This window comes from Oncorhynchus gorbuscha, linkage group LG02 (assembly GCF_021184085.1).
Source record: "Oncorhynchus gorbuscha isolate QuinsamMale2020 ecotype Even-year linkage group LG02, OgorEven_v1.0, whole genome shotgun sequence".
Taxonomy (NCBI): domain Eukaryota; kingdom Metazoa; phylum Chordata; class Actinopteri; order Salmoniformes; family Salmonidae; genus Oncorhynchus; species Oncorhynchus gorbuscha.
The window spans coordinates 15185134-15212742 of record NC_060174.1 but is presented as its reverse complement, the minus strand read 5'-3'; the positions used below and the strand labels follow the sequence as shown (position 1 = coordinate 15212742).

Here is a 27609-nt window from a genome sequence, read left to right as displayed (position 1 = left end):
TCGTCCCTCCCCCTCTGCGTCTGCGTCTCCCTCCCCCCTCCCTCCGTCCCCCCTCTGCGTCTCGTCTCCCTCCCCCCTCTGTCTCCCGTCTGCGTCTCCCTCCCCCCTCTGCGTCTCCCTCCCCCCTCTGCGTCTCCCCCCCCTCTGTCTCCCTCCCTCTGTGTCCCCCTCTGCGTCTCCCTCCCCCTCTCTGCGTCTCCCTCCCCCCTCTGTCCCCCGTCTCCCTCCCCCTCTGCGTCTCCCTCTCCCTCCCCCCCTCTGCGTCTCCCTCCCCCCCCCTCTGCGTCTCCCTCCCTCCCTCTGTCTCCCTCCCTCTGTGTCTCCCTCCCTCTGTGTCTCCGTCCCCCCCCCCTCTGCGTCTCCCTCCCCCCCCTCCTCTGCCTCCCCCCCCCCTGCGTCCCCCTCCCGTCTCCCTCCCCCTCTGCGTCTCCCTCCACCCCTCTGCGTCTCCCTCCACCCCTCTGCGTCTCCCTCCACCCTCTCGTCCCCTCCCGCCCTCTCCCTCCCGCCCTCCCTCTGCGTCCCCCTCCCGCCCTCCCTCTCGTCCCCCTCCCGCCCTCCCCTCCCTCCGTCCCCCCTCCCGCCCTCCCTCTGCACCCCCTCCCGCCCCCCCCCTCTGCGTCTCCCTCCCCCCCCTCTGCGTCTCCCTCCCCCCCTCTGCGTCTCCCCCCCCCCTCTGCGTCTCCCCCCCCCCCTCTGCGTCTCCCCCCCCCGTCTCCCCCCTCTGCGTCTCCCCCCCCCCTCTCGTCTCCCCCCTCCCCCCCCCCTCTGCGTCTCCCCCGCCCCCTCTGCGTCCCCCCCCGCCCCCTCTCGTCTCCCCCGCCCCCTCTCGTCTCCCCCGCCCCCTCTCGTCTCCCCCGCCCCCTCTGCGTCTCCCCCGCCCCCTCTGCGTCTCCCCCCGCCCCCTCTCGTCTCCCTCGCCCCCTCTCGTCTCCCTCGCCCCTCTGCGTCTCCCTCGCCCCCTCTGCGTCTCCCTCGCCCCTCTGCGTCTCCCTCGCCCCCTCTCGTCCCTCGCCCCCTCTCGTCTCCCCCTCTGCGTCTCCCTCGCCCCCTCTGCGTCTCCCTCGCCCCCTCTGCGTCTCCCTCGCCCCTCTGCGTCTCCCTCGCCCCCTCTGCGTCTCCCTCGCCCCCTCTGCGTCTCCCTCGCCCCTCTCGTCTCCCTCGCCCCTCTGCGTCTCCCTCGCCCCCTCTGCGTCTCCCTCGCTCCCTCTGTGTCTCCCTCGCTCCCTCTGTGTCTCCCTCCCTCCCTCTGTGTCTCCCTCCCTCCCTCTGTGTCTCTGTCTCTCACAGAGAGAGAGAGACAGAGACACAGAGACACAGAGAGAGAGAGACAGAAAGAAGGGGGACAGGAGGTGTGGAGAAAAGAAAAGGACCACAGAAGCACAACAGATCAGAGGGGAAGGGAGAGGTTAAGCAATTTCATAGCAAAAAGCGAAAAAAGAGAACAGAATTACAAAAAAACAAATCAAATTGAGGCATGGGTAAAGTCAAGGACAATAAGAAAGTGACCTCTCCCGTGAAAAAAGAGAAAAAGGTTTGGAGAGGGAGAAAGGGAGAAAAAAAAGGTAGGCACAGAGGAGAGGAGCAGATTCTCAGCACGCGGCTCATTGGCTGAGAAACGCATACGGAACATTTAATTGTTCTGACCGGGGGCCGAGAGACGGAGAGAATCACACAGAGAGAAGGAGCGAGAACGGCCACAGTGCTGAGTCACAAATGGCACCCTATTCCCATAATAGTGACCAAGGCCCAAAGGGTTCAACTTTTTTTTTATACCCGCAAGCCATTTAAAACCTCCCACAAGACCCACCTGTTGAGAATCAGTGTCATAGACTTCCAGTCACTGTGCTAATGCAAGTTAACAACTTCCTTTCAAACTGCACACAGAGACATACACATGGTGTCCACGAATTCACCTGACTCCCAAATGATCCCTTTAAGTTTAGTGTACCAACAGCAGGTTGGTAATGTACTGTGGAATAGGACTAAGGTTAGGACCAGTGTTTGGTTAAGGAATAGGACTAAGGTTAGGACCAGTGTTGAGGTAAGGAATAGGACTAAGGTTAGGACCAGTGTTGGGGTAAGGAATAGGACTAAGGTTAGGACCGGTGTTGAGGTAAGGAATAGGACTAAGGTTAGGACCGGTGTTGAGGTAAGGAATAGGACTAAGGTTAGGACCGGTGTTGAGGTAAGGAATAGGACTAAGGTTAGGACCGGTGTTGGGTTAAGGAATAGGACTAAGGTTAGGACCAGTGTTGGGGTAAGGAATAGGACTAAGGTTAGGACCAGTGTTGGGGTAAGGAATAGGACTAAGGTTAGGACCAGTGTTGGGTTAAGGAATAGGACTAAGGTTAGGACCAGTGTTGGGTTAAGGAATAGGACTAAGGTTAGGACCAGTGTTGGGGTAAGGAATAGGACTAAGGTTAGGACCAGTGTTGGGGTAAGGAATAGGACTAAGGTTAGGACCAGTGTTGGGGTAAGGAATAGGACTAAGGTTAGGACCAGTGTTGGGGTAAGGAATAGGACTAAGGTTAGGACCAGTGTTGGGGTAAGGAATAGGACTAAGGTTAGGACCAGTGTTGGGGTAAGGAATAGGACTAAGGTTAGGACCAGTGTTGGGGTAAGGAATAGGACTAAGGTTAGGACCAGTGTTGGGGTAAGGAATAGGACTAAGGTTAGGACCAGTGTTGGGGTAAGGAATAGGACTAAGGTTAGGACCAGTGTTGGGGTAAGGAATAGGACTAAGGTTAGGACCAGTGTTGGGGTAAGGAATAGGACTAAGGTTAGGACCAGTGTTGGGGTAAGGAATAGGACTAAGGTTAGGACCAGTGTTGGGGTAAGGAAAAGGACTAAGGTTAGGACCAGTGTTGGGAGTAGGAATAGGACTAAGGTTAGGACCAGTGTTGGGGTAAGGAATAGGACTAAGGTTAGGACCAGTGTTGGGGTAAGGAAAAGGACTAAGGTTAGGACCAGTGTTGGGATTAGGAGTAGTGTTAAAATGAGTCTTAACAATAGTGTTGGTGCTTCTTAACTTCTTACCTCACACAACAGCAGGTCAGTGATGTGGAAGACCATGCAGAGGGGGAACTTGGCTGTGAAGAGCGTGAGGAACCACTGAGAGGCGTACATGTGAGCTTCCAGATTGAGGTCCTGGAAGTGGGACCAGAGTTCTGGGAGTTGTTCCTGGAGAAAGGAAATAGGAGGAGATGAAACCACTCAGTAGGAAGAAAGGAGAGTTCATTTCACAGTATAAGCACTGCATTCAGAAATGATTCAGACCCCCTTGACCTTTTCCACATTTTGTTACGTCACAGCCTTATTCTATAATACATTCAATGGTGTTTTCCTCCTGATCAATCTACACACAATACCCCATAATGACAAAACAAAAACATGGTTTTTAGAAATGTTTGCTCATTTTTATTTTTTTATTTATGAACTTAAATATCACATTTACATAAGTATTCAGACCTTTTAGTCAGTACTTTATTGAAGCATCTTTAGCAGTGATTACAGCCTGGAATCTTCTTGGGTATGAAGCTACAAGCTTAGCACACCTGTATCTGGGGAGGTTCTCCCATTCTTCTCTGCAGATCCTCAACCTGTCAGGTTGGATGGGGAGTGTCGCTGCACAGCTATTTTCAGGTCTCTCCAGTGATGTTTGATTGGGTTCAAGCCTGGGCTCTGGCTGTGACACGAAGCCACACCTGAGTTGTCCTGGCTGAGTGCTTAGGGTTGTTGTCCTGTTGGAAGGTGAACTCTTTCCCCAGTCTGAGGTCTTGAATGCTCTGGAGCAGGTTTTCATCAAAGATCTCTCTTTACTTTGCTCTGTTCATCTTTTCAAACCAAATCGTATTAGGTCACATGTGCCAAGTACAACAGGTGTTGACCTTAGTGAAATGCTTACTTACGAGCCCCTAACCAACAGTGCAGTTAAAAAAATACAGATAAGAGATAAAAAAAGTAACAAGTAATTATAGAGCAGCGGTACAAAATAATATATACAGGGGGGTGTCGGTACAGAGTCAATGTGCGGGGGCACCGGTTAGTTGAGGTACTATGTACTTGTAGGTAGAGTTAATTAAAGTGACTATGCATAGATGATAACAGAGACTGGCAGTGGTGTGGAGAAGGGAGGGGAAAAGCAAATAGTCTGGGTAGCTATTTGACCAGATGTTCAGGAGTCTTATGGCTTGGGGGTAGAAGCTGGGGAGAAGCCTCTTAGACCAAGACTTGGTGGTTCGGTACCGCTTGCCATGCGGTAGCAGAGAGAACAGTCTTATGACTGGGGTGGCTGGAGTCTGACAATTGTTATGTCCTTCCTCTGACATCACCTGGTATAGAGGTCCTGGATGGCAGGAAGCTTGGCCCAAGTGAAGTACTGGGCCGTTCGCAATACCCTCTGTCATGCTATTGTGATCGGAGGCCGAGCAGTTGCCATACCAGGGAGTGATTGCAACCAGTCAGGATGCTCTTGATGGTGCAGCTGTAGAACCTTTTGAGGATCTGAGGACCCATGCCAAATCTTATCAGTCTCTTGAGGGGGAATAGGTTTTGACGTGCCTGCTTCACAACGGTCATGGTTTGCTTGCACCATGTTGATCATGTTGAGGGAGAGGTTGTTGTCCTTCTCAGCAGGCAGACCTCTCTTTCTCCGCCTCCACGCAGATCACGGGGCTCGGGGCCTGTTCCCAAGGGAGCCATATATCCTCCGCCTCGGGCTTGCCATCTTACATAATATCCTCAATCCTGACTAGTCTCCCAGCCCCCGCTGCAGAAAAAAATCCCCACAGCATGATCCTGCCACCACCATGCTTCACCATACGGATGGTTTATTCCAGATGTGACATTCAGGCATTCAGGCCAGAAAGTTCAATCTTGGTTATATCAGACCAGAAAATCTTGATTCTCATGGTCTGATAGTCCTTCAGGTGCCTTTTGGCAAACTCCAAGTGGGCTGTCATGTGCCTTTTACTGAGGAGTGGCTTTTGCCTGGCCAACCTACCATAAAGGCTTGATTGGTGGAGTGCTGCATGTTCTACCCAGACTATTTGCATTGCTGCTGCTACTCTCTGTTATTATCTATGCATTAATTTAATCACTTTAATAACTCTACCTGAATTACCTCGACACCGGTGCCCCCGCACATTGACATCGACTCTGTACTGGTACCACATGTATAAAGCCCCACAATGGTTATTTACTGCTGCTCTTTAATTATTTGTTATTCTTATCTGTTACTTTTTTTGTTATTGTTATTTTTTTTGGTTAAGGGCTTGTAAGCAAACATTTCACTGTAAGGTCTACGACACCTGTTGTATTCGGCGCATGTGACAAATAAAATTTGATTCTGGAAAGTTATCCCACCTCCACAGAGGAACTCTGGCGCTCTGTCAGAGTGACCATCAGGTACTTGGTCACCCCCCGGACCAAGTCCCTTCTCCCCCGATTGCTCAGTTTGGCCGGGCGGCCAGCTCTAGGAAGAGTCTTGGTGGTTCTAAAATTCTTCCATTTAAGAATGGAGGCCACTGTGTTCTTGGGGCCTTCAATACTGCAAAAAAATGTTGGTACCCTTCCCCAGATCTGTGCCTCGACACAATCCTGTCTCGGAGCTCTGCGGACAATTCCTTGAACCTCATGGCTTGGTTTTTGCTCTGACATGCACTGTCAACTGTGGGACCTAATACAGACAAATCAAATAATGTCCAATCAATTGAATTTACCACAGGTGGACTCCAAGTTGTAGAAACATCTCAAGGATGATCACTGGAAATAGGATGCACATGAGCTCAATGTCGAGTCTCATTGCAAAGGGTCTGAATATTTTGTTTCTATTTAAGTAGGCAAGTCAGTTAAGAACAAATTCTTATTTTTAATGACGGCCTACCCCGGACGACGCTGGGCCGAATGGGCACCACCCAATGGGACTCCCAATCATGGCCGGATGTGATAGAGCCTGGATTCGAACCAGGGACTATAGTGACACCTCTTGCACTGAGATGCTGTGTCTTTGACCGCTGCGTCACTCGGTATCTGTTTTTAATTTTTAATACATTTGCTAAACTTTCAAAAAAACATTTTTTACTTTGTCATTATGGGGTATTGGGTGTAGATTGCTGAGATGTGTTTATTTTTCAATCCATTAATCCAAGGCTGTAACGTTACAAAATGTGGAGAAAGTCGAGGGGTCTGAATCCTTTCCGATGGCACTGTATATGCCAATATATTGATTGACAGACTAGTGTAAATCAGTTAACTCAGTCAGTACATCAGTCATTCAGTCAAGCAAGCGATCATCATCACAGCTCAGAAAGTGCTGTCAGAGAGGGAGTGAGAGAAGGAGAGAGCTGGAGAGAAAAGAGAAAGAGAAACTGACTTACTTCCACCTGTATGCCAACCCTTAGCGATTAATGCTAATATTCCTTAGCCTTGGGGAGCTAGCCTGTCAATACTTACCCAGCGTTGAAAAAAGGCCTACTTAGGGGAGGCTAAAATTGATTTCTGTATAAAATTAAACAACAAGTTGGAGTGGATTTTGCCTAATAACGAACCTAAGGCCGGCCCTTACAAAAATAGTGTCAGTCCGTGCTCTTAAAGATGGAATCCTTAATAGTCAAACTGCTACGTCCGATTGCGCGATGCACTCCCAGCTCTGCCGACCTCGTCAACAAAACAAAAACAATAATGTCTGTGGGGAGGACAGTGGCGTCGTTTCCCCTTACTGCGGATTCCATCTTTAAGGTGCATAGAGCACGGTTAAGTGTCTGCACATACACGCACGCAACACACACACACGATGACAATCATTATGTGACATTTTTTAGGTTTGAAGTTTTCCAGAGGGCTTCAGTGAAGCGGGAGGACTAACCTGGAGCAATCGTTCCAGCTGGTAGAACTTGCAGTGCAGATCCTCAAAGTTGTTCTTGTAGAGTTCCCTCAGGCCGTACTCATACATTATCCTCCCCAGCACACAGAAGGCCTGCTCCTCAGGCATCTACAGCCACAGGACCAAACAGAACCAGTGTGGGGGTTAGCTAGAGTGTACCAACAGAGGAACGAGAGAAGGAGAGCTCTGAGATACGGGGAGGTCAAGCGGAAGTTGTTTAATTTTATCCTTTGACCTTTTGGAACACCAGTCACTTTAATAATGTTTAATGTGGTTGAATCTGTGCTTGAAATTCACTATTCGACTGAGGGACCTTACAGATAATTGCGTGTGTGAGGTACAGAGAAGGGGTAGTATTATTAAACACCATTATAGCATACAGAGTGAGTCCATGCAACTTATTATCTGACGTGTTAAGCAAGTTATTTAGGCTTTTTTACAGTCTCAAAACATTTCAGCTTTTCATTTATTGTAAAAATGCCTACTAACATAATTCCAATTTGACATTACGGGGTATTGTGTATTGAACAGTGACGTAAAATCTATATTTAATCCATTTTAAATTAAGGATGTAACATATGAAAATGTGGGAAAAGTGTAAGGGTGTGAATACTTTCTGAAGTCACTGAGTGCACAAAACATTAGGAACACCTTCCTTATATTGAGTTGCTTCCCCTTTTGTCCTCAGAACAGCCTCAATTCATCAGGGCATGGACTCTACAAGGTGTTGAAAGCGTTCCACAGGGATGCTGGCCCATGTTGACTCCAATGCACAGTTGTGTCAAGTTGGCTGAATGTCCTTTAGGTGGAGGACCATTCTTGATGCACACTGGAAACTGTTGTGGGTGAAAACCCCAGCAACGTTGCAGTTCTTGACAAAAACTGGCGCGCCTGGCAAGAAAGGCTCGACGAATTGAGGCTGTTCTGAGGGGAAAATGAGGTAACTCAAAAGGAAGATGTTTCTAATGTTTGAGAAACTCAGTATATATAAAGATAAATATACAGTTAAGATTTAAATAATGTTGACATTTCAGCTCTTAATAGGCTTTTCTTAATAAATAATGCACTGCCGTAAACAGGAGTAGTATAAATGATTGGTGGAGTCTCGTTACTTGAAAGTGTTGTTTTCTGTGGATTGAGAGATTTTTCAGACCCTCTGAGGAAGAGTTAGGAGACGGTTGGAGCATCGGGAAAGTGAGAGAGGGACTAAAAGAGAAAGAAGGATGTGTGTGAGGGAGGGAGAAACAAGGTGACAATCTGGTGAGTGTGAAAGAAAACCAGAAGGTGGGAGTGTCAGTGTGAAAGAGAAAAGGTGTGAGTATGCACCCCCTTTAATACACAGTGTTTGTTGTGTGTGTCCGTGTGTGAGAGAGAGACACCCATCCACAAGCAGAGACAGAGTGGTGGGTATTTAATCAGGTAGACCGTGTGTCCTGGGCTGAATGGGCCATTAATATCCTGGACACCTCCCCAGCCTCCTGCATTCCGAAGGACCTCATCCACCCACCCCCCACCCCTTCATATCTCGTTCTCTCTCTTTCACACCTTGCTCACCTTTTCATCTCCGCTTCCTTCATTTCCAATTACCTCTTCTCCCCCATCCTATCTCTTGTCCCTCTCCCTCCCGCCATCCATCTCTTGTCCCTCCCTCCCGCCATCCATCTCTTGTCCCTCCCCCTCCCTCCCGCCATCCATCTCTTGTCCCTCCCCTCCCCCTCTCCCCTCCATCCATCTCTTGTCCCTTCCCTCCCCTCCCTCCATCATTGCTCCACTTCTCCCTCCATCCTCCCTCTCTCCACTTCACCCTCCATCCTCCCTCTCTCCACTTCTCCCTCCATCCTCCCTCTCTCCACTTCTCCCTCCATCCTCCCTCTCTCCACTTCTCCCTCCATCCTCCCTCTCTCCACTTCTCCCTCCATCCTCCCTCTCTCCACTTCTCCCTCCATCTCCACTTCTCCCTCCATCTCCACTTCTCCCTCCATCCTCCCTCTCCACTTCTCCCTCCATCCTCCCTCTCCACTTCTCCCTCCATCCTCCCTCTCCACTTCTCCCTCCATCCTCCCTCTCCACTTCTCCCTCCATCCTCCCTCTCCACTTCTCCCTCCATCCTCCCTCTCCACTTCTCCCTCCATCCTCCCTCTCCACTTCTCCCTCCATCCTCCCTCTCCACTTCTCCCTCTCCACTTCTCCCTCCATCCTCCCTCTCCACTTCTCCCTCCATCCTCCCCTCTCCACTTCTCCCCTCCATCCTCCATCCTCCCTCTCCACTTCTCCCTCCATCCTCCCTCCTCCATCCTCCCTCCATCCTCCCTCTCCACTTCTCCCTCCATCCTCCCTCTCCACTCCTCCCTCCATCCTCCCTCTCCATCCTCTCCCTCCATCCTCCCTACATCCTCCCTCTCCACTTCTCCCTCCATCCTCCCTCTCCACTTCTCCCTCCATCCTCCCTCTCCACTTCTCCCTCCATCCTCCCTCCATCCTCCCTCTCCACTTCTCCCTCCATCCTCCCTCCATCCTCCCTCTCCACTTCTCCCTCCATCCTCCCTCTCCACTCCTCCCTCCATCCTCCCTCTCCACTCCTCCCTCCATCCTCCCTCTCCACTTCTCCCTCCATCCTCCCTACATCCTCCCTCTCCACTTCTCCCTCCATCCTCCCTCTCCACTTCTCCCTCCATCCATCTCCTCTGACATACTGTCCTGTTGTTCACCCTGATCCTGCTGCACTCTCCTCCCTGTTATAACCTTAACTTTCCTTCTCTCCATTGTTCTCACAATCAGTCCCAATACAACTGAATCTTAATACGTGCACTTTGCACTTATCCAAACTGCGCTCTGCAATCATTTTCCAGAGCCAATGTATTTTTATTATTGAATTAAACTGATAATCACAACAGTGCAGACTTCATTCTCAACTACACTCTGTGGGTTCCATAGACGTTGTGTAGACATTGTATTGAGGTTTGAGCCCCACTTACGTGCAGTAGCAGCACTGCAGCCAGGAAGGACTGTCCCTGACAGTAACCAATCTCCTTGTCATAGACTGAATAGGCCTGGAACACAAAGCAGAGAGCCAATAATGTCAGCCACCTCATACCATGAATAAGAGACTGTGTGTGTGTCTTGCATGTAACATACTGAGTAAGACCATTTTTTGTGTTTTAAAATGTGACACACCAAACAGTTCAAGGTGTATAAATGTTGCGGAGGAGTCCTTCTCACAGTAGATACTAGGCTGTTCAGTTGTTATTTGTGGTTTAAAAGTTGCTCAACGTCCGCAGTTCTAGAGTTTTAGTTCCATTTTCAACGCCTTTTAATTGTCTAACAAAATCTAATTGTTGTTGTCACGTACACAGTTTTGAGCCGGTCTAAGAGGTGCAGGGAGATTCTTTACAGTATATAGTACTATCAGCTCGCTCACATCGATAGTACATGTTGAGTTGGGAGAGGACCATTTGCACGGCTCATACAGCATAGAAAGCATATTTCCTTTGTTTCTTGCTGAAAGCCTTTCGGGACCATCTTTATCGGCGTGACTTTAATCTTGCTGGGCCAATCAAGATGGAAAGCTTTGTAAAGCCCTGTTTTCAAAGGGCAGATTTAACAACACAGAGGGAGGGTGGAGAGGGGGAGAGAGAGAGATAGCTCCCTGGTTCGGTCTTCTTCAAAGCAGTTGGCAAAAGAGCCTCCTCGAAATCTACAGTTAGGGGAATCACCCTATTGCAGGGAAAGATGAAAAGATGCATTCGGGAAAGTATTCAGACCGCTTGACCTGACATGTTTTTTTTTTTTAACCTTCAGCCTGATTCGAAAATAGATACAAAATAAATATATCAATCTACCCACAATACCCTATAATGACAAAGCAAAACCAGAAATGTTTGCAAATATATTACAAATAAAAACTTTAATATCACATTTACATAAATATTTAGACCTTTTACACAGTACTTTATTGAAGCATCTTTAGCAGTGATTACAGCCTTAAGTGTTCTTGGGTATGGCACTTAGTACACCTGTATCTGGGGAGTTTCTCCCATTGTTCTCCACAGATCCTCTCAAGGTCTGTCAGGTTGGATGCGGAGCGTCGCTGCACAGCTATTTTCAGGTCTCCCCAGATATGTTTGATCGGGTTCAAGCCCGGGCTCTGGCTGGGACACTCAAGGACATTCAGAGATGTGTCCCGAAGCCACACCTGAGTTGTCTTGGTTGTGTGTTTAGGGTCGTTGTCCTGTTGGAAGGTGAACTTTGCCCCAGTCTGAGCTCCTGAGCACTCTGGAGCAGGTTTTCTGTTCACCTTTCCCTCGATCCTGACTAGACTCCGAATTGCTGCTGCTGAAAACCATCCCCACAGCATGATGCTGCCACCACCATGCATCACCGTAGAGATAGTGCCAGGTTCCCTCCAGACGTGACACTTGACATTCTGGCCAAAGAGTTCAATCTTGGTTTAATCAGACCAGAGAATCTTGTTTCTCATGGTCAGAGTTCTTTTGATGCCTTTTGGCAAACTCCAAGCAGGTTGTCATGTGCCTTTTACTCAGGAGTGGCTTCCGTCTAGCCACTCTCCCATAAAGGTCTGATTGGTGGAGGGCTGCAGAGATGGGAGAACCTTCCAGAAGGACAACCATCTCCACAGAGGAACTCTGAAGCTCTGTCAGAGTGAACATCAGGTTCTTGATCACCTCGCTGACCAAGGCTCTTCTCCCCCGATTGACCAGCTTGGCCGGGTGGCCATCTCTAGGAAGAGTTTTGGTGGTTCCAAACTTCTTCCATTTAAGAATGATGGAGGCCACTGTAGTCTTGAGGACCTTCAATGCTGCAGACATTTTTTGGTACCCTTCCCCAGATCTGTGCCTTGACACAATCCTGTCTCGGGGGCGCTACAGACAATTCCTTCAACCTCATGACTTGTTTTTCCCCCCCCAACTATGGGACCATATATGTGGATAGGTGTGTGCCTTTCCAAATCAAATGAATTTACCACAGGTGTACTCCAATCAAGTTGTAGAAACATCAAGGATGATCAATGGAAACAGGATGCACCTGAGCTCAATTTAGAGTCTCATAACAAAAGGGTTTGAATACTTATGGAAATAAGAAATTACTGTTTTTATTTTATATATATTTTTGCCAACATTTCTAAAACCCTGTTTTCGCTTCGTCATTATGTGTATTATGCGTCATTATGAGGTATTCTGTGTAGATTGATACAGACGTCTATTTATTTAATGTAACGTAACAAACTGTGGAAAAAGGTCAAGGGGTCTGAAAACGTTCAGAATGTATTGTACACTTGACACCCTACTCTGCATAATACCACAGATAAAACAACATGACAGATATTTCACTGGATGTATAAATGTGAAGCACCCAGTTGGCATTGCCACTTACTACCAAATATGGTAGTGAGAGGAAGCCCACGATGACTAATTTGTTCCCATTGGAAACAACAAGCTGTGGTCCATCTTGGTTTAGTTACAAAATCTTTGATAATACTGTGCTACTTTTGACCTGAGCCTTGTGCCCTACTACTTCAAACGTCACTGGAACCTTCTGTCCCGAGGACCTACTTAACAATGTCATAAGCAGGACATAATTGATGACAATTAATGACATGACTGGCTACGTGATGAATTATCTTATTAATTCACACCATCAGCTTATACAGGGTTTTCAATAACTAGCATCAGGTAGTTTCTAGGGACTTGGTTCTGGGTGCAAAGATGAGCTTGATTGTTTATGACATAATTATTGGTGTTAAATGTTAACCTTAAAGTTGATTAAAATAAAATCCACAGTTGACTATAACATTACATGCATATTATAAACAGTATATTATGTCAATGAGTCTTGATTGCTGTAACATTCTCAAAAGTCCATTGCTTTTAAAACATAAATTAAATATGTTTTTCTATGTGTTTCCACCTGGAATACAGAGGGAAGTGTAATTGAGGAGCTATACTCCACCTGGCTGTCTTGAGAGTGAGAGATGGAGTGTTGCAATTCAGCCCGCTCTGCCACGGTTAGACAGATGTACAGTGCTAGCTGGATGGGGGTCTGGGATAGATGACATTCCTATTTGTCAGCCGGGACAGATTAACTGTGGCTGGCTGTTGTGTGTAATGATTATCATTTGGAGCACAACCAATCACGTGGTGGAGAATAGTGGAGAATTTGACCTAATATTGTGGTCCTTTGAAGATCAGTTGGTAGAGCATAGCTGTTGTAATGTCAGGGTAGTGGGTTTGAATCCTGGCAACACCCATACACATCAAATGGATGCACGCATGACTTTGGATAAAAGCCCCTGCTAAAAGTAAATATGATTTATATTACATTACAGTTTCCTCCTCTTCTGGGCCTGTATTCACAGATTCTCAGAGTAGGAGATCTGATCTGGGATCAGTTTTTGCCTTTTAGATAGTCATTATTCAAATGAATATTAGGTACAGGGGGATTTTTCTCTGGATGTTTTTTTCTGCTGGTCCTGACACAATTCAATGCATGTCCTTTGAACTCACCTGGACAAAAAGCATTTGTAGGAATAGAATAGGAGGTAAAAGTGCATGTCTCTTCAGGAACGAACCAACCCTATCAACAGGCAATCTACATGTATTTGCATACAAATGAAAGCCTGGTGCTAAACTGACATAGTTGGTAGGTTAAGACACTTTGTTTGTTTGTGTGTGTGTGTGTGCGCCTTCCAATCCGTTGTTTCACCACAGCATCCTTCTTTGTTGTCTGAATTACCAGATGTAATAAAATGTAGCATCATTCTGGATTCATACCTTATCTATATTCTATTTGAGTTACATGTTTTAAAACTAAAAGCTTACGTGTTGGTTTTGAGCAAGATACAACGTTAGCTATTGTATCAGTGTGCATCCTAACATGTTACTATGGCAACTTGGTGTGTGTGGAGTATTGTGTGGTTTGTGTTAGCTGGTACATTTCTGTTCCGAGCACTTTTCTGTGCATTATGTCTTCAGTACGTATCGGGTCATCATACAAGGTAAGCTTTTAGCTGCTCCCGCAAGTCATCGAACAATAGTTTTAGTGATACAGAAATACAAATTAATTCTGACAGCTACACTCTACACATTACTTTGAACACTGAAGCTAAAACTATTTAACTTTGATCTATACTCAAGCATTTTGGGGTTGAGATCAAGCGTTTCGTATGAAGCGACAGTACAGAATGTCACCTTTAATTTGAGAGTTTTTTCATACATACAAATTAAAAACATTTGATCTCAAATCCAAAATGCTGGAGTAGAGCACCAAATTAAAAGTTTTAGCTTCACTGTCCAAATAAATAGGTAGGGAGTGTACATGCTTTCATAAACGTCGATCACCAGTGTGTCATCCATCCGTACCTTACAGATCTTGTAGAGGGAGTCCTGTCCGTCTCCGTCCGTGTCTTTGAAGTAGTCGTGAGCGGGGAAGGTGCGGTGGATGTCTCTGGTGATCACTCCGTCCTGAGCAGAGTCCTGCAATACAAAACAAGGGCTGTGTAAGACATGTGACTGTTCTACTCTATATACAAATGCAACTATAAATATGAAATGTGATTCTGTGTGAACACACCACTATACTGTGTTCATACAGGCATGTACGAACAAGATCATTTCCAACAGACTATAAATAGCTATTCCAGTGTTTCAATACCTACAAGCAACACAACCTATAGTCAGAGAGAAATGTATATAATTGGACATTTTATCAATACACCATACAACTTCACTACACATCCTTGCATTATTCAAATAGCTATAGTATGCCTAAGGAAACATATTTAGAGGAACAACACCACCCAACATGTTAAAGTCAGTAGACTAGAGGGAGACAGAGAGAGAAAGTGAGAGACAGACAAAGCCCAGAAGGAGAAAGAAAATGATATTTTCTGGTTTTCAGAGCATATTCTGTGTGAGCGCCTGGTGATGTCCCATTCCACTCAGCTGCTGCCTGGGCTTTCTAATCTGCAGCACAGCACTTCCTCCAGGATGACTGGCAGCCTGGCATTCTCACGCTAACAACTGTGAGCTGCAGATAAAACAGGCCCGGCACTCTGACGGCTCTGACTGGTGTGTGTGTGTGTGTGTGTGTGTGTGTGTGTGTGTGTGTGTGTGTGTGTGTGTGTGTGTGTGTGTGTGTGTGTGTGTGTGTGTGTGTGTGTGTGTGTGTGTGTGTGTGTGTGTGTGTGTGTGTGTGTGTGTGTGTGTGTGTGTGTGTGTGTGAGAGTGACAGCGTGCGCGATAGAAAGTGAAAATACACGGTTGTTCTCATTTGGTCTCTTTCTAGTTCACGTGTATCACAGAAGAGGAACTGCCAGCCTTTGCGATTTTGAGAGGCGCACGAGTCAAAACAAAATGCACCAAAGTAGATGACACTCAATTGTGTATAATGGGGTTAATTGTGTGCAATGGAGTCTGGCATGAGCATCAACACACAGGCTAACATGCCATTCAGCTCACATTAGGTGGAAGTTGACCTTGACTACAGGTCTACAGCCGAATAAAGAGGGGAGGGGGAGAATGAGAGACAGAGATATAAATAGATATACACTGAGTGTACAAAACATTAAGAACACCTGCTCTTTTCATGACAGACTGACCAGGTGAATACAGGTGAAAGCTATGATCCCGTATTGATGTCACTTGTTAAATCCACTTCAATCAGTGTAGATGAAGGGGAGGAGACAGATTAAAGAAGGATTTCATTGAGACATGGATCGTGTATACAGTGCGACAAAAGTATTTAGTCAGCCCCCATTGTGCAAGTTCTCCCACTTAAAAAGATGAGGCCTGTAATTTTCATCATAGGTACACTTCAACTATGACAGACAAAATGAATTGCTCTAGAGGAGATCTGCATAGAGGAATGGGCCGAAATACCAGCAACAGTGTGTGAAAACCTTGTGAAGACTTACAGAAAACGTTTGACCTTTGTCATTGCCAACAAAGGGTATATAACAATGTATTGAGATAAACTGTTGTTATTAACCAACTACTTATTTTCCACCATAATTTGCAAATAAATTCATAAAAAATCCTACAATGTAATTTTCTGGATTTTTTTCCCCCATTTTGTCTGTCATAGTTGAAGTGTACCTATGATGAAAATTACAGGCCTCTCATCTTTTTAAGTAGGAGAACTATTGGTGGCTGACTAAATACCTTTTTTGCCCCACTATATATGCCATTCAGAGAGTAAATGCCTTTGAACGGGGTATGGTAGTCGGTGCCAGGCGCACCAGTTTGTGTCAAGAACTGCAACGCTGCTGGCTTTTTGAAGCTCAACAATTTCCAGTGTGTATTAATGGTACCCCACCCAAAGGACATCCAGCCAACTTGACAACTTTGGGAAGCATTGGAGTCAACATGGGCCAGTATCCGTGTGGAACGCTTTCGACATCTTGTAGAGTCCATACCCTGATGAATTGAAGCTGTACTGTAGGAAAAGGTGGGGTGCTTTATACAGCCGTATAACGCTGTATTCTAAAACATTATATAACAGCTCATACATGTTTATAAAGCATTATACAGTACCGTCAGGTTTTAAGTAAAGTGTTGCTCAAATATCATACTGAAATAACAGATATGTGCAACAGCAGTGTCCGCCTCAAATAGGAGTGGGTTATAACACACTACTATGACATAGGCCTTGTTTTGTTATGATTCTGTCCAGCTAATACTAATTGGATGTGCGTAGCTAGTAGCCAATAGCCTAAGAACAGCTTAGGGAGCAACGGATTCATTTAAGGCAGCAAACAACAGACCGTGGTAGGGTTTGACTGTGGCTGCTGCTGCCAGCTTGGCACATGACAACCTGTAATGCTTAACGAGATTGGAAACGAGGTGGTACGACACACAACGCATTATGGGTGGGTTGGAACTAACCGTTTTATATTCGTCCATTACTAGAGCAAAAGCCATGGATGTTTCTTCGTGCAATGTGTCTTGGCATGTCTTGAGAATATGAAGATAAAAGTATAACAATACCATAGATAACAGCATGAACATGTGCACACATACTCTCTGAACAGTCCCCCTTTCCACAACACTCTAACCAGTCTAATAATTAATAAAAAGCGCAGTACCATGGCAACATCAATCTGGGTCTGGAGGAATCTCGTTGACAGGGCCAATTGTAAACAGTTTGATTAAATGAACGGCACGTCACTACTAATTTAAGGCGCCATTAGTCACCTAAAGCCAGTAAATAAGGCTAGGTTTCCTCTCTACTTCTTCAGATGAGCCAGTTCTCTGATACAATGTCCTTGGCGTCTCTGCTCCGTGCCACTGGCTTGTTGTCACACTGCACTCAAAGGAACAAAGATGAAAAGGGAGAGAAGGCAGAATGTATGAGCAAGGATTTGTGTGTGTGTGTGTGTGTGTGTGTGTGTGTGTGTGTGTGTGTGTGTGTGTGTGTGTGTGTGTGTGTGTGTGTGTGTGTGTGTGTGTGTGTGTGTGTGTGTGTGTGTGTGTGTGTGTGTGTGTGTGTGTGTGTGTGTGTGTGTGTGTGTGTGTGTGTGTGTGTGTGTGTGTGTGTATTGGTCAATGACATTGGCAATGTGTGTTTGTCTGCGTATGTACAGTGGAGTCAACATTATTGCCACCCTTGATAAAGATGAACAATAATGACTGCATAAAATAAGCCCACTTAAATAATGAGCTATATTGTACGCTCAATAAAATTTAATTCTATTATTCTACACTAATACAATTGCTCAAAGAAAGAGTTTGTTTAACATGTAATATTTTTTTCTTCTCAAAAAGGTAGGGGTAAAAATGTACACCCCTAAAGATGATTATAAATAGATAAATGTTTAGTATTTGGTCCCATATTCCTAGCACACAATGACTACCATCAAGCTTGTAACGATACACCCCTAAAGATGATTATACATAGATAAATGTTTAGTATTTGGTCCCATATTCCTAGCACACAATAACTACCATCAAGCTTGTAACGATACATACTTGCTGGACGCATTTGCAGTTCGTCTTGGTTGCGTTTCAGATTATTTTGTGCCGAATAGAAATTCATGTTAAATAATGTACTGTATTTTTGGGAGACACTTATATTATAAATAAGAATGTTTCTAAACACAATCTACATGAATGTGGATGCTACCATGATTACAGATAATCCTGAATTAATCCTGAATAATGATGAGGGAGAAAATTACAGTGGGTTAAAAGGTAATAACCCAAGACATTACTTATAACAGGGGAGGTTAGCATGTCTTGGGGGGTATGATATTTGACACTTACCTTCTCACTCATCATTATTCGCGATTCATTTAAGATGATGTGCAATAATGGTAGCATCTACATTACTGTAGAAGTAATATGGGACAGCGCATTAAAAACTGTTGACTACTATATTTATAAGAATCTTTAAAAAGGTGTCAATAATTTCAACCACTACCTTATTGAGAAGAATTGTTGTTCAACAAAATCTCTGAGCAATAAAATAATTTCCCCATTTATTTGAGCATACAATACAGCTCAGTATTTGAATGTTTTATTTTATACAGTCATTATTGCTCATCTTTAGCAAGGGTGTCAATTTCAGAACCCTCTAATCACTCTGATATCAATACAAATGTAATCTAATGAAAAACACACATTTCTATAGGCTATGCAATAGCGTGAGAAAAAGTGATGGGCTCTACTAAAAAGAGGAGGATTCCATCAGCGTACTATAGTAGACTAGGCCTACTAGATTTATTTATCAACTTTTCTAATATTAAGCACATTGCTTATATTTACAACAGGACAATAGCCTACCTGGCTGGCATGAAATGAACCACGCAAAAAGTGTCCTCCAATCTTAATTTAAGTGCATAGATTACATTTTTTCCCCGCAGCCAGGTACACAATAATGGTCCATTCTAAATCAAAACAAATCTCACACATTTTATTTATTATATGTAAAGACAAGATTAAATCAAGAATAGTCTGATGGGTGACAATATTAGCCTTTTACTTAATGCAACCAAATACTAATTGAGTGTATGTAAACTTCTGACCCACAGGGAATGTGATAAAATAAATAAAATCTGAAATAATTAATTCTCGATACTATTATTCTGACATTTCACATTCTTAAAATAAAGTGGTGCTACTAACTGACCTAAGACAGGGAATCTTTACTATGATTAAATGTCAGGAATTGTGAAAAACTGAGTTTAAATGTATTTGGCTAAGGTGTATGTAAACTTCCGACTTCAACTGTATATTATCACTTGTTATTGATGCCCAGCATAAGAAACCATGCCTTTTTTTGCGCCTTTTTCGAATCATAATCGCACACCTCATGTAGTCTAGCCCATAGGCCTATATGTTTTAATAAGGTTAGTATCACACCTCATGTAGCCTAGCCCTTAGGCCTATATGTTTTGATAAGGTTTGTATCACAACTAAAGTGGCCAAACTAACTTTTGATATTGGTGTTTTCCACTAATTGAATATTTGCGCGTATAGCTTATAATGTTAAGAAATAGTCTAATAGTTTATCAACATTTTAAACTAAATGTTCAGATCTGTTGTGTCAGCCACATTGCATCCCTCAAGTGTCCCAGACTATGTTTGGAATATGTATTTTTCACACAGAATAGATTAACTTTTGTACTATGGGGGTTAGTAGAATAACATAGGCTAGTGCTTTTGCTGTTTGTTAGGCCTACACATCTTGTTGGCTGACGAAAAGTAATTGTGGACCGTTCTTCCAATATCTTCAATATGAAACTTGGAATTGGATAAGGATGTATGCAGTTGAGTTCCCTGATGCGTCTGTCTTCACTTGTAGCCTGTGAGAAAGACCCAATCACGGGCACAGCACTCAGGGGGAAGGCCGCAAAAGGCATGTATTCTTTTTAGGGTGCATTACGGCCACACAAAGGGGATGCTGCTGTGAAATTCTAGGCATTATCAAGTGCTTGTCAAATTGTGAATGAGAGACTGATGTATTGTGTACAGCCTGTGCAAAAAAAAACAAAAGCAGAGCTCATGCCTTTCAAGCTACTTTTTTCCAAATCATCATTAGAGTTGCAGCCTTACAACGTATTAAAAATCAAAACATATAGCCCAACGTTTGTAGAACTTAAGTCACATTAATCTCTCTAAATTAAGCATAAAGGAATACCTAGTTCTCAACACAGAATAGCCGTATGTACGTATTCCCTCAAATCGTTTGAAGAAAATATCCTTTCTATTTTATTCAGCTTTGTTCAATTGTATTCTTCAAACTATAAAATAATGCCATGGAATTCTAAGCAAATCTTGTCTGCTAAATGCCAAATAGCTTTGGGATACACTAGTTCATAGTCAGATCATGACAACACAGAGTATGCTATTCTGTTCTTCTGAAATAGACTACATTTTTTTCATATCATGCTTCTTTAGACCTATCTAAAATAAATAATGGATTTATTGTGAAGGTGTAGGCTATATTACATGGATTCATTGTGAAGGTGTAGGCTATATTACATGGATTCATTGTGATGGTGTAGGCTATATTACATGGATTCATTGAGATGGTGTAGGCTATATTACATGGATTCATTGTGAAGGTGTAGGCTATATATATATTGTGTTAGCTAGCTACATAGCTGTCTTTGCTGTCTTCGTATCATCGTATCCAAGATAATTGTGTTGTTTAGGTTTAGAGTGTGTAGTCTTAGAGTGATTATCTTAATTTACCGAGGTTAGCTAGCCAGCTATTTGTCGTCCTTAACGTAGGTGACTCTGCTAGCTAGCCAACGCTAGCCAACGTCTTCTGTATAGAACTCAACTACCCGGTCGCATTCACAGGTAGTATCACATTTTCACTTCATTTCATTACAGTACAACGGTTTGATTTGTTTGATCGTAGCTAGCTACTTAGCTAGCTACATAGCCGTCTTTGTATCAAAGATAATTGTGTAGTCTAGAGCGATTTTCTAGGTTCGCTAGCCATCTATTGTCGTTCTTTTAACGCAACGTAACGTAAACAACACTGCTAGCTAGCCTGCTAGCCCCCGAATAGCAACACTGCAGAAACTATTACACTCAACGGAACGACTTGATTAGTGTAGTGTCAACAACGCACCCACTGCCAGCTGGCCTACTTCAGCAGTACTGTATCATTTAATCATTTTAGTCAATAAGATTCTTGCTACGTAGCTTAACTTTCTGAACATTCGAGACGTGTAGTCCACTTGTCATTCCAATCTCCTTTGCATTAGCGTAGCCTCTTCTGTAGCCTGTCAACTATGTGTCTGTTTATCCCTGTTCTCTCCTCTCTGCACAGACCATACAAACCCTACTCTGGTGGTCCCAGCGCGCACGACCCACGTGGAGTTCCAGGTCTCCGGTAGCCTCTGGAACTGCCAATCTGCGGTCAACAAGGCAGAGTTCATCTCAGCCTATGCCTCCCTCCAGTCCCTCGACTTCTTGGCACTGACGGAAACATGGATCACCACAGACAACACTGCTACTCCTACTGCTCTCTCTTCGTCCGCCCACGTGTTCTCGCACACCCCGAGAGCGTCTGGTCAGCGGGGTGGTGGCACCGGGATCCTCATCTCTCCCAAGTGGTCATTCTCTCTTTCTCCCCTTACCCATCTGTCTATCGCCTCCTTTGAATTCCATGCTGTCACAGTTACTAGCCCTTTCAAGCTTAACATCCTTATCATTTATCGCCCTCCAGGTTCCCTCGGAGAGTTCATCAGTGGTCCTGTGTAGCTCAGTTGGTAGAGCATGGCGCTTGTAACGCCAGGGTAGTGGGTTCGATCCCCGGGACCACCCATACGTAGAATGTATGCACACATGACTGTAAGTCGCTTTGGATAAAAGCGTCTGCTAAATGGCATATATTATTATTATATTAGCTTGATGCCTTGATAAGCTCCTTTCCTGAGGACGGCTCACCTCTCACAGTTCTGGGCGACTTTAACCTCCCCACGTCTACCTTTGACTCTTTCCTCTCTGCCTCCTTCTTTCCACTCCTCTCCTCTTTTGACCTCACCCTCTCACCTTCCCCCCTACTCACATGGCAGGCAATATGCTCGACCTCATCTTTACTAGTTGCTGTTCTTCCACTAACCTCATTGCAACTCCCCTCCAAGTCTCCGACCACTGCCTTGTATCCTTTTCCCTCTCGCTCTCATCCAACACCTCCCACACTGCCCCTACTCGGATGGTATCGCGCCGTCCCAACCTTCGCTCTCTCTCCCCCGCTACTCTCTCCTCTTCCATCCTATCATCTCTTCCCTCCGCTCAAACCTTCTCCCACCTATCTCCTGATTCTGCCTCCTCAACCCTCCTCTCCTCCCTCTCTGCATCCCTTGACTCTCTATGTCCCCTATCCTCCAGGCCGGCTCGGTCCTCCCCTCCCGCTCCGTGGCTCGATGACTCATTGCGAGCTCACAGAACATGGCTCCGGGCAGCCGAGCGGAAATGGAGGAAAACTCGCCTCCCTGCGGACCTGGCATCCTTTCACTCCCTCCTCTCTACATTTTCCTCCTCTGTCTCTGCTGCTAAAGCCACTTTCTACCACGCTAAATTCCAAGCATCTGCCTCTAACCCTAGGAAGCTCTTTGCCACCTTCTCCTCCCTCCTGAATCCGCCGCCCCCTCCCCCCCCTCCTCCCTCTCTGCAGATGACTTCGTCAACCATTTTGAAAAGGTCGACGACATCCGATCCTCGTTTGCTAAGTCAAACGACACCGCTGGTTCTGCTCACACTGCCCTACCCTGTGCTCTGACCTCTTTCTCCCCTCTCTCTCCAGATGAAATCTCGCGTCTTGTGACGGCCGGCCGCCCAACAACCTGCCCGCTCGACCCTATCCCCTCCTCTCTTCTCCAGACCATTTCCGGAGACCTTCTCCCTTACCTCACCTCGCTCATCAACTTACCCTTGACCGCTGGCTACGTCCCTTCTGTCTTCAAGAGAGCGAGAGTTGCACCCCTTCTGAAAAAACCTACACTCGATCCATCCGATGTCAACAACTACAGACCAGTATCCCTTCTTTCTTTTCTCTCCAAAACTCTTGAACGTGCCGTCCTTGGTCAGCTCTCCCGCTATCTCTCTCAGAATGACCTTCTTGATCCAAATCAGTCAGGTTTCAAGACTAGTCATTCAACTGAGACTGCTCTTCTCTGTATCACGGAGGCGCTCAGCACCGCTAAAGCTAACTCTCTCTCCTCTGCTCTCATCCTTCTAGACCTATCGGCTGCCTTCGATACTGTGAACCATCAGATCCTCCTTTCCACCCTCTCCGAGTTGGGCATCTCCGGCGCGGCCCACGCTTGGATTGCGTCCTACCTGACAGGTCGCTCCTACCAGGTGGTGTGGCGAGAATCTGTCTCCTCACCACGCGCTCTCACCACTGGTGTCCCCCAGGGCTCTGTTCTAGGCCCTCTCCTATTCTCGCTATACACCAAGTCACTTGGCTCTGTCATAACCTCACATGGTCTCTCCTATCATTGCTATGCAGACGACACACAATTAATCTTCTCCTTTCCCCTTTCTGATGACCAGGTGGCGAATCGCATCTCTGCATGTCTGGCAGACATATCAGTGTGGATGACGGATCACCACCTCAAGCTGAACCTCGGCAAGACGGAGCTGCTCTTCCTCCCGGGGAAGGACTGCCCGTTCCATGATCTCGCCATCACGGTTGACAACTCCATTGTGTCCTCCTCCCAGAGCGCTAAGAACCTTGGTGTGATCCTGGACAACACCCTGTCGTTCTCAACCAACATCAAGGCGGTGGCCCGTTCCTGTAGGTTCATGCTCTACAACATCCGCAGAGTACGACCCTGCCTCACACAGCAAGCGGCGCAGGTCCTAATCCAGGCACTTGTCATCTCCCGTCTGGATTACTGCAACTCGCTGTTGGCTGGGCTCCCTGCCTGTGCCATTAAACCCCTACAACTCATCCAGAACGCCGCAGCCCGTCTAGTGTTCAACCTTCCCAAGTTCTCTCACGTCACCCCGCTCCTCCGTTCTCTCCACTGGCTTCCAGTTGAAGCTCGCATCCGCTACAAGACCATGGTGCTTGCCTACGGAGCTGTGAGGGGAACGTCACCTCAGTACCTCCAGGCTCTGATCAGGCCCTACACCCAAATAAGGGCACTGCGTTCATCCACCTCTGGCCTGCTCGCCTCCCTACCACTGAGGAAGTTCAGTTCCCGCTCAGCCCAGTCAAAACTGTTCGCTGCTCTGGCTCCCCAATGGTGGAACAAACTCCCTCACGACGCCAGGACAGCGGAGTCAATCACCACCTTCCGGAGACACCTGAAACCCCACCTCTTTAAGGAATACCTAGGATAGGATAAAGTAATCCTTCTCACCCCCCCCCCCCCTTAAAATATTTAGATGCACTATTGTAAAGTGGCTGTTCCACTGGATGTCATAAGGTGAATGCACCAATTTGTAAGTCGCTCTGGATAAGAGCGTCTGCTAAATGACTTAAATGTAAAATGTAAATGTAGGTCAGAATCCCCATGAACCATAGCATGTTATGATACATAATATAATACATATGCAGGGATTCAACATCCCCATGAACCACAGCATGTTATGATACATAATATAATACATATGCAGGGATTCAACATCCCCATGAACCACAGCATGTTATGATAAATATAATACATATGCAGGGATTCAACAAAACAACTGAAGCAGGATAAGGTCAGAGTGTGTGTGTGTGTGTGTGTGTGTGTGTGTGTGTGTGTGTGTGTGTGTGTGTGTGTGTGTGTGTGTGTGTGTGTGTGTGTGTGTGTGTGTGTGTGTGTGTGTGTGTGTGTGTGTGTGTGTGTGTGTGTGTCGTAGTCTTGCTAGTCCCCCGGCTCTCTTTGGAGTAACTGTCTGTAGATAAAAAGGGTGTGTGTGTGTGTGTGTGTGTGTGTGTGTGTGTGTGTGTGTGTGTGTGTGTGTGTGTGTGTGTGTGTGTGTGTGTGTGTGTGTGTGTGTGTGTGTGTGTGTGTGTGTGTGTGTGTGTGTGTGTAATGTAGTCTTGCTAGTCCCCCGGCTCTCTTTGGGGTAACTGTCTGTAGATAACAAGGGAGGGTGTGTGTGTGTGTGTGTGTGTGTGTGTGTGTGTGTGTGTGTGTGTGTGTGTGTGTGTGTGTGTGTGTGTGTGTGTGTGTGTGTGTGTGTGTGTGTAATGTAGTCTTGCTAGTGCCCCGGCTCTCTTTAGAGTAACTGTCTGTAGATAAAAAGGGAGGGTGTGTGTGTGTGGGGGGGGCCTGTTGGCAGACAAGGCATTACTCTTCCCCGCGAGCAACACAGGCAGGTAACCCATTTAGCACCCCAAAATAAAGTGATGATTTTGCCAAGTCAAGCTAACACTCCCACACCAATCGCCTCATTCCCTAACAAGCTCACCCTGCAACCAGAGCTGGCGGTAACTAAGTCACTCCGGTGCAAACCTTGAATTCCGCTCACACCTCGGGCAAGATGCAACGGGGAATTGGGTAGTACACAGCCGGGTATACTGAGGTCAGCGCCAGTAACTGGAGATGCTGATACTAATAGTGTTTGAAAAAGGTGTTAAACACGAGATACAGGCTGGAAATTATACTCAACTCAAACACCATTACACTGAATTAAATAAATACGAGTCAAATGCTGCCCCGAGGAGGGCTGGGTTGTGTGTTTGGAAAGAACAGTCATCTATGCTGCAATCCAGGCACAGTCACTAGTTAATAGTGCAATGGATCGGATCTTGCTCTGCTCCACTGTCTAGCCATCTCTCTCTTACTCCATTTGTCCTTCTCTCTCTTTCTGTATGTAAGAAAATGGATCTCATATGTGGCGCGGTGTCGTAAAGCCCATGGTTCCTGACAAATAGGCTCCATACATAAGCAGAGGGAATCCAAATGGTCATTTAGTCACAAACATCTGTGAAGGAAGCCTGCCTCAGTCAAACAAGCGAAGAAGAATCAGAGCGAGGGGGGTCAATATGCGATGCCGCATGTCCTCTCACTGTCATTCATTTTACTGGCATAATTACTAAGGCTAATTCGAAGCTAGTCTGACTTGGAGTTTTCTATACGTGTTGACGGATCGAGCCCAGCTGTTTGTGTTGGCCAAGGCCCAGTCAACAAGCTACTGCTGGACCCTGTCAGAAGAGAAAGACAAAACCGATGACCTTCAAGCCCATTGATCTGAGGTGGGCTCACCTCTGCGGCACACCAGTGGATCACTTAAAGCCCTGCTGGAAGGTTCCACACAGGCTGGTTGTGGATCTGTGTTGCTATGCTATCATCTGGTCTAATCCATCTCTCTGGAAAACTGTTGCAGTTATTGCACGATTGTTCTATTCCTGCACTAGCACGTGTGTTTCCGCTAAGCAAAGGCTTAACGATTGGTTGACGAGGTGAATCAGGTGTTCTAGTGCTGGAATCAAACAAAAAGGTCCAACGGCTGTTGTCAAACTGTTGAATAGGTACTCCTCAGAGTAAATAGGAGATTATTTACTTGACCATGAACATACTTACATCAGGCCACAGGGGACCATCAAAGCCTTGGTCGAGCAGACCCTTAAACAAGGTTTATGTAATGAGGGTTTCAGACGCCCCTACTGGGGTGCAGTGATGCTTCTCTAAACCTTCTGAGCTGGGGCTGCGTGTGGGCTGAGACGCAGACAGGAGAAGAAGCAGTCAGAGCCCTTTAAGCCCAACCTGACGGCCAGTCCAATCAGTGTGGAGCGAGATCCCGGCTGACAAGTGATGCTAGCATCCTGTGGAGAGACTCAGATAGAAACAGTAAGCCAGACAGCTAGCTGCATTGTGCTTATGGAGACAGATCCCCTTACTCTGGGCTGATGTGGGTGCACTGCACATTAGACACAGAAAAAGTTGATCCAAAAGTTCCTGGGTAGCCAGCTGGGTATTAAGAAATATGTGCATCCAGTTATCAGACAAGTTGCAATGAGCAAGTGTGACTAACTTGTCCTGCCTATTTGTGAACGCTTTGGAACGAAATGGCCTGACACACTGCTGATGGGTGCAGTTAGGTATCCCCCGCCCAACATATGTCCCACTTAACACACAAAGCATGCTTCTAGAACTATTCAGAAAGTTCTCAGTACTGTTGTATCCTATGGTGTATCGAATAGAACATTGCCGGGAGTCTCTTGTAGCCTGGTCGAGGACGAGAGTATGACTGAGGCAGACAGATGGGCATGTCTTCACCCATCCTCACACCCGGCTGAGTGGAACAGCCCTGTCACCAGCAGACCACCCTGCTGCGGCATGACCCAGATCGCAGGGGGATGCCAAAGTGCTCATCACAACCACCCCCCCGATTGAGAGCGAGCAAAGCCGGTGTAGTGCACCACGCTGGAGAGCAGTGCCTCAGATGAACAGGCAGCATGGTGTGTCAGAGAGCATCTCTGTCTGGGGACTAAACCTTGGCACGCCTCCAGGGAAAGTTCTCTTGGGTCAGAATCTGAAAGGAGTGGTTGGATTGGAAACAGCCATGGAAGTCATGAGGTACAGTCAAATGCATTACCATCACAATGAGTGGCACAGCCAGAAGTTAAAACGTTAATATCAAGTGTCTATGTTCTCCCATTCTCACTTATTTACTCCCGTCCCCTCAGTTCATCAACTGTCCCTTTAGGGGTTGTCTCTCAAAAAAAGGTGTGAAACAAAGGTGTCCCATTTTCTTTCTCCACTATAAAAGGCTGGCAACGCTGATATCACACTGGGCAAAAACTTT

At 46.1% G+C, this 27609-nt stretch overlaps 1 protein-coding gene across 3 annotated transcripts in view; it reads right to left on the bottom strand.

Moving 5' to 3' along the window:
- Positions 1-27609, bottom strand: part of LOC123997633 (rab GTPase-activating protein 1-like) — a 146725-nt gene that overhangs the window by 43493 nt on the left and 75623 nt on the right. For all 3 annotated transcript variants that reach the window (XM_046302070.1, XM_046302079.1, XM_046302088.1), the window contains 4 exons: positions 14263-14376; positions 9862-9936; positions 6869-6994; positions 3040-3183 (listed from right to left, as the gene is read on the bottom strand). In XM_046302070.1, the coding sequence (XP_046158026.1) occupies positions 3040-3183; positions 6869-6994; positions 9862-9936; positions 14263-14376 (459 nt within the window). The remainder of the gene's footprint in view (positions 1-3039; positions 3184-6868; positions 6995-9861; positions 9937-14262; positions 14377-27609) is intronic.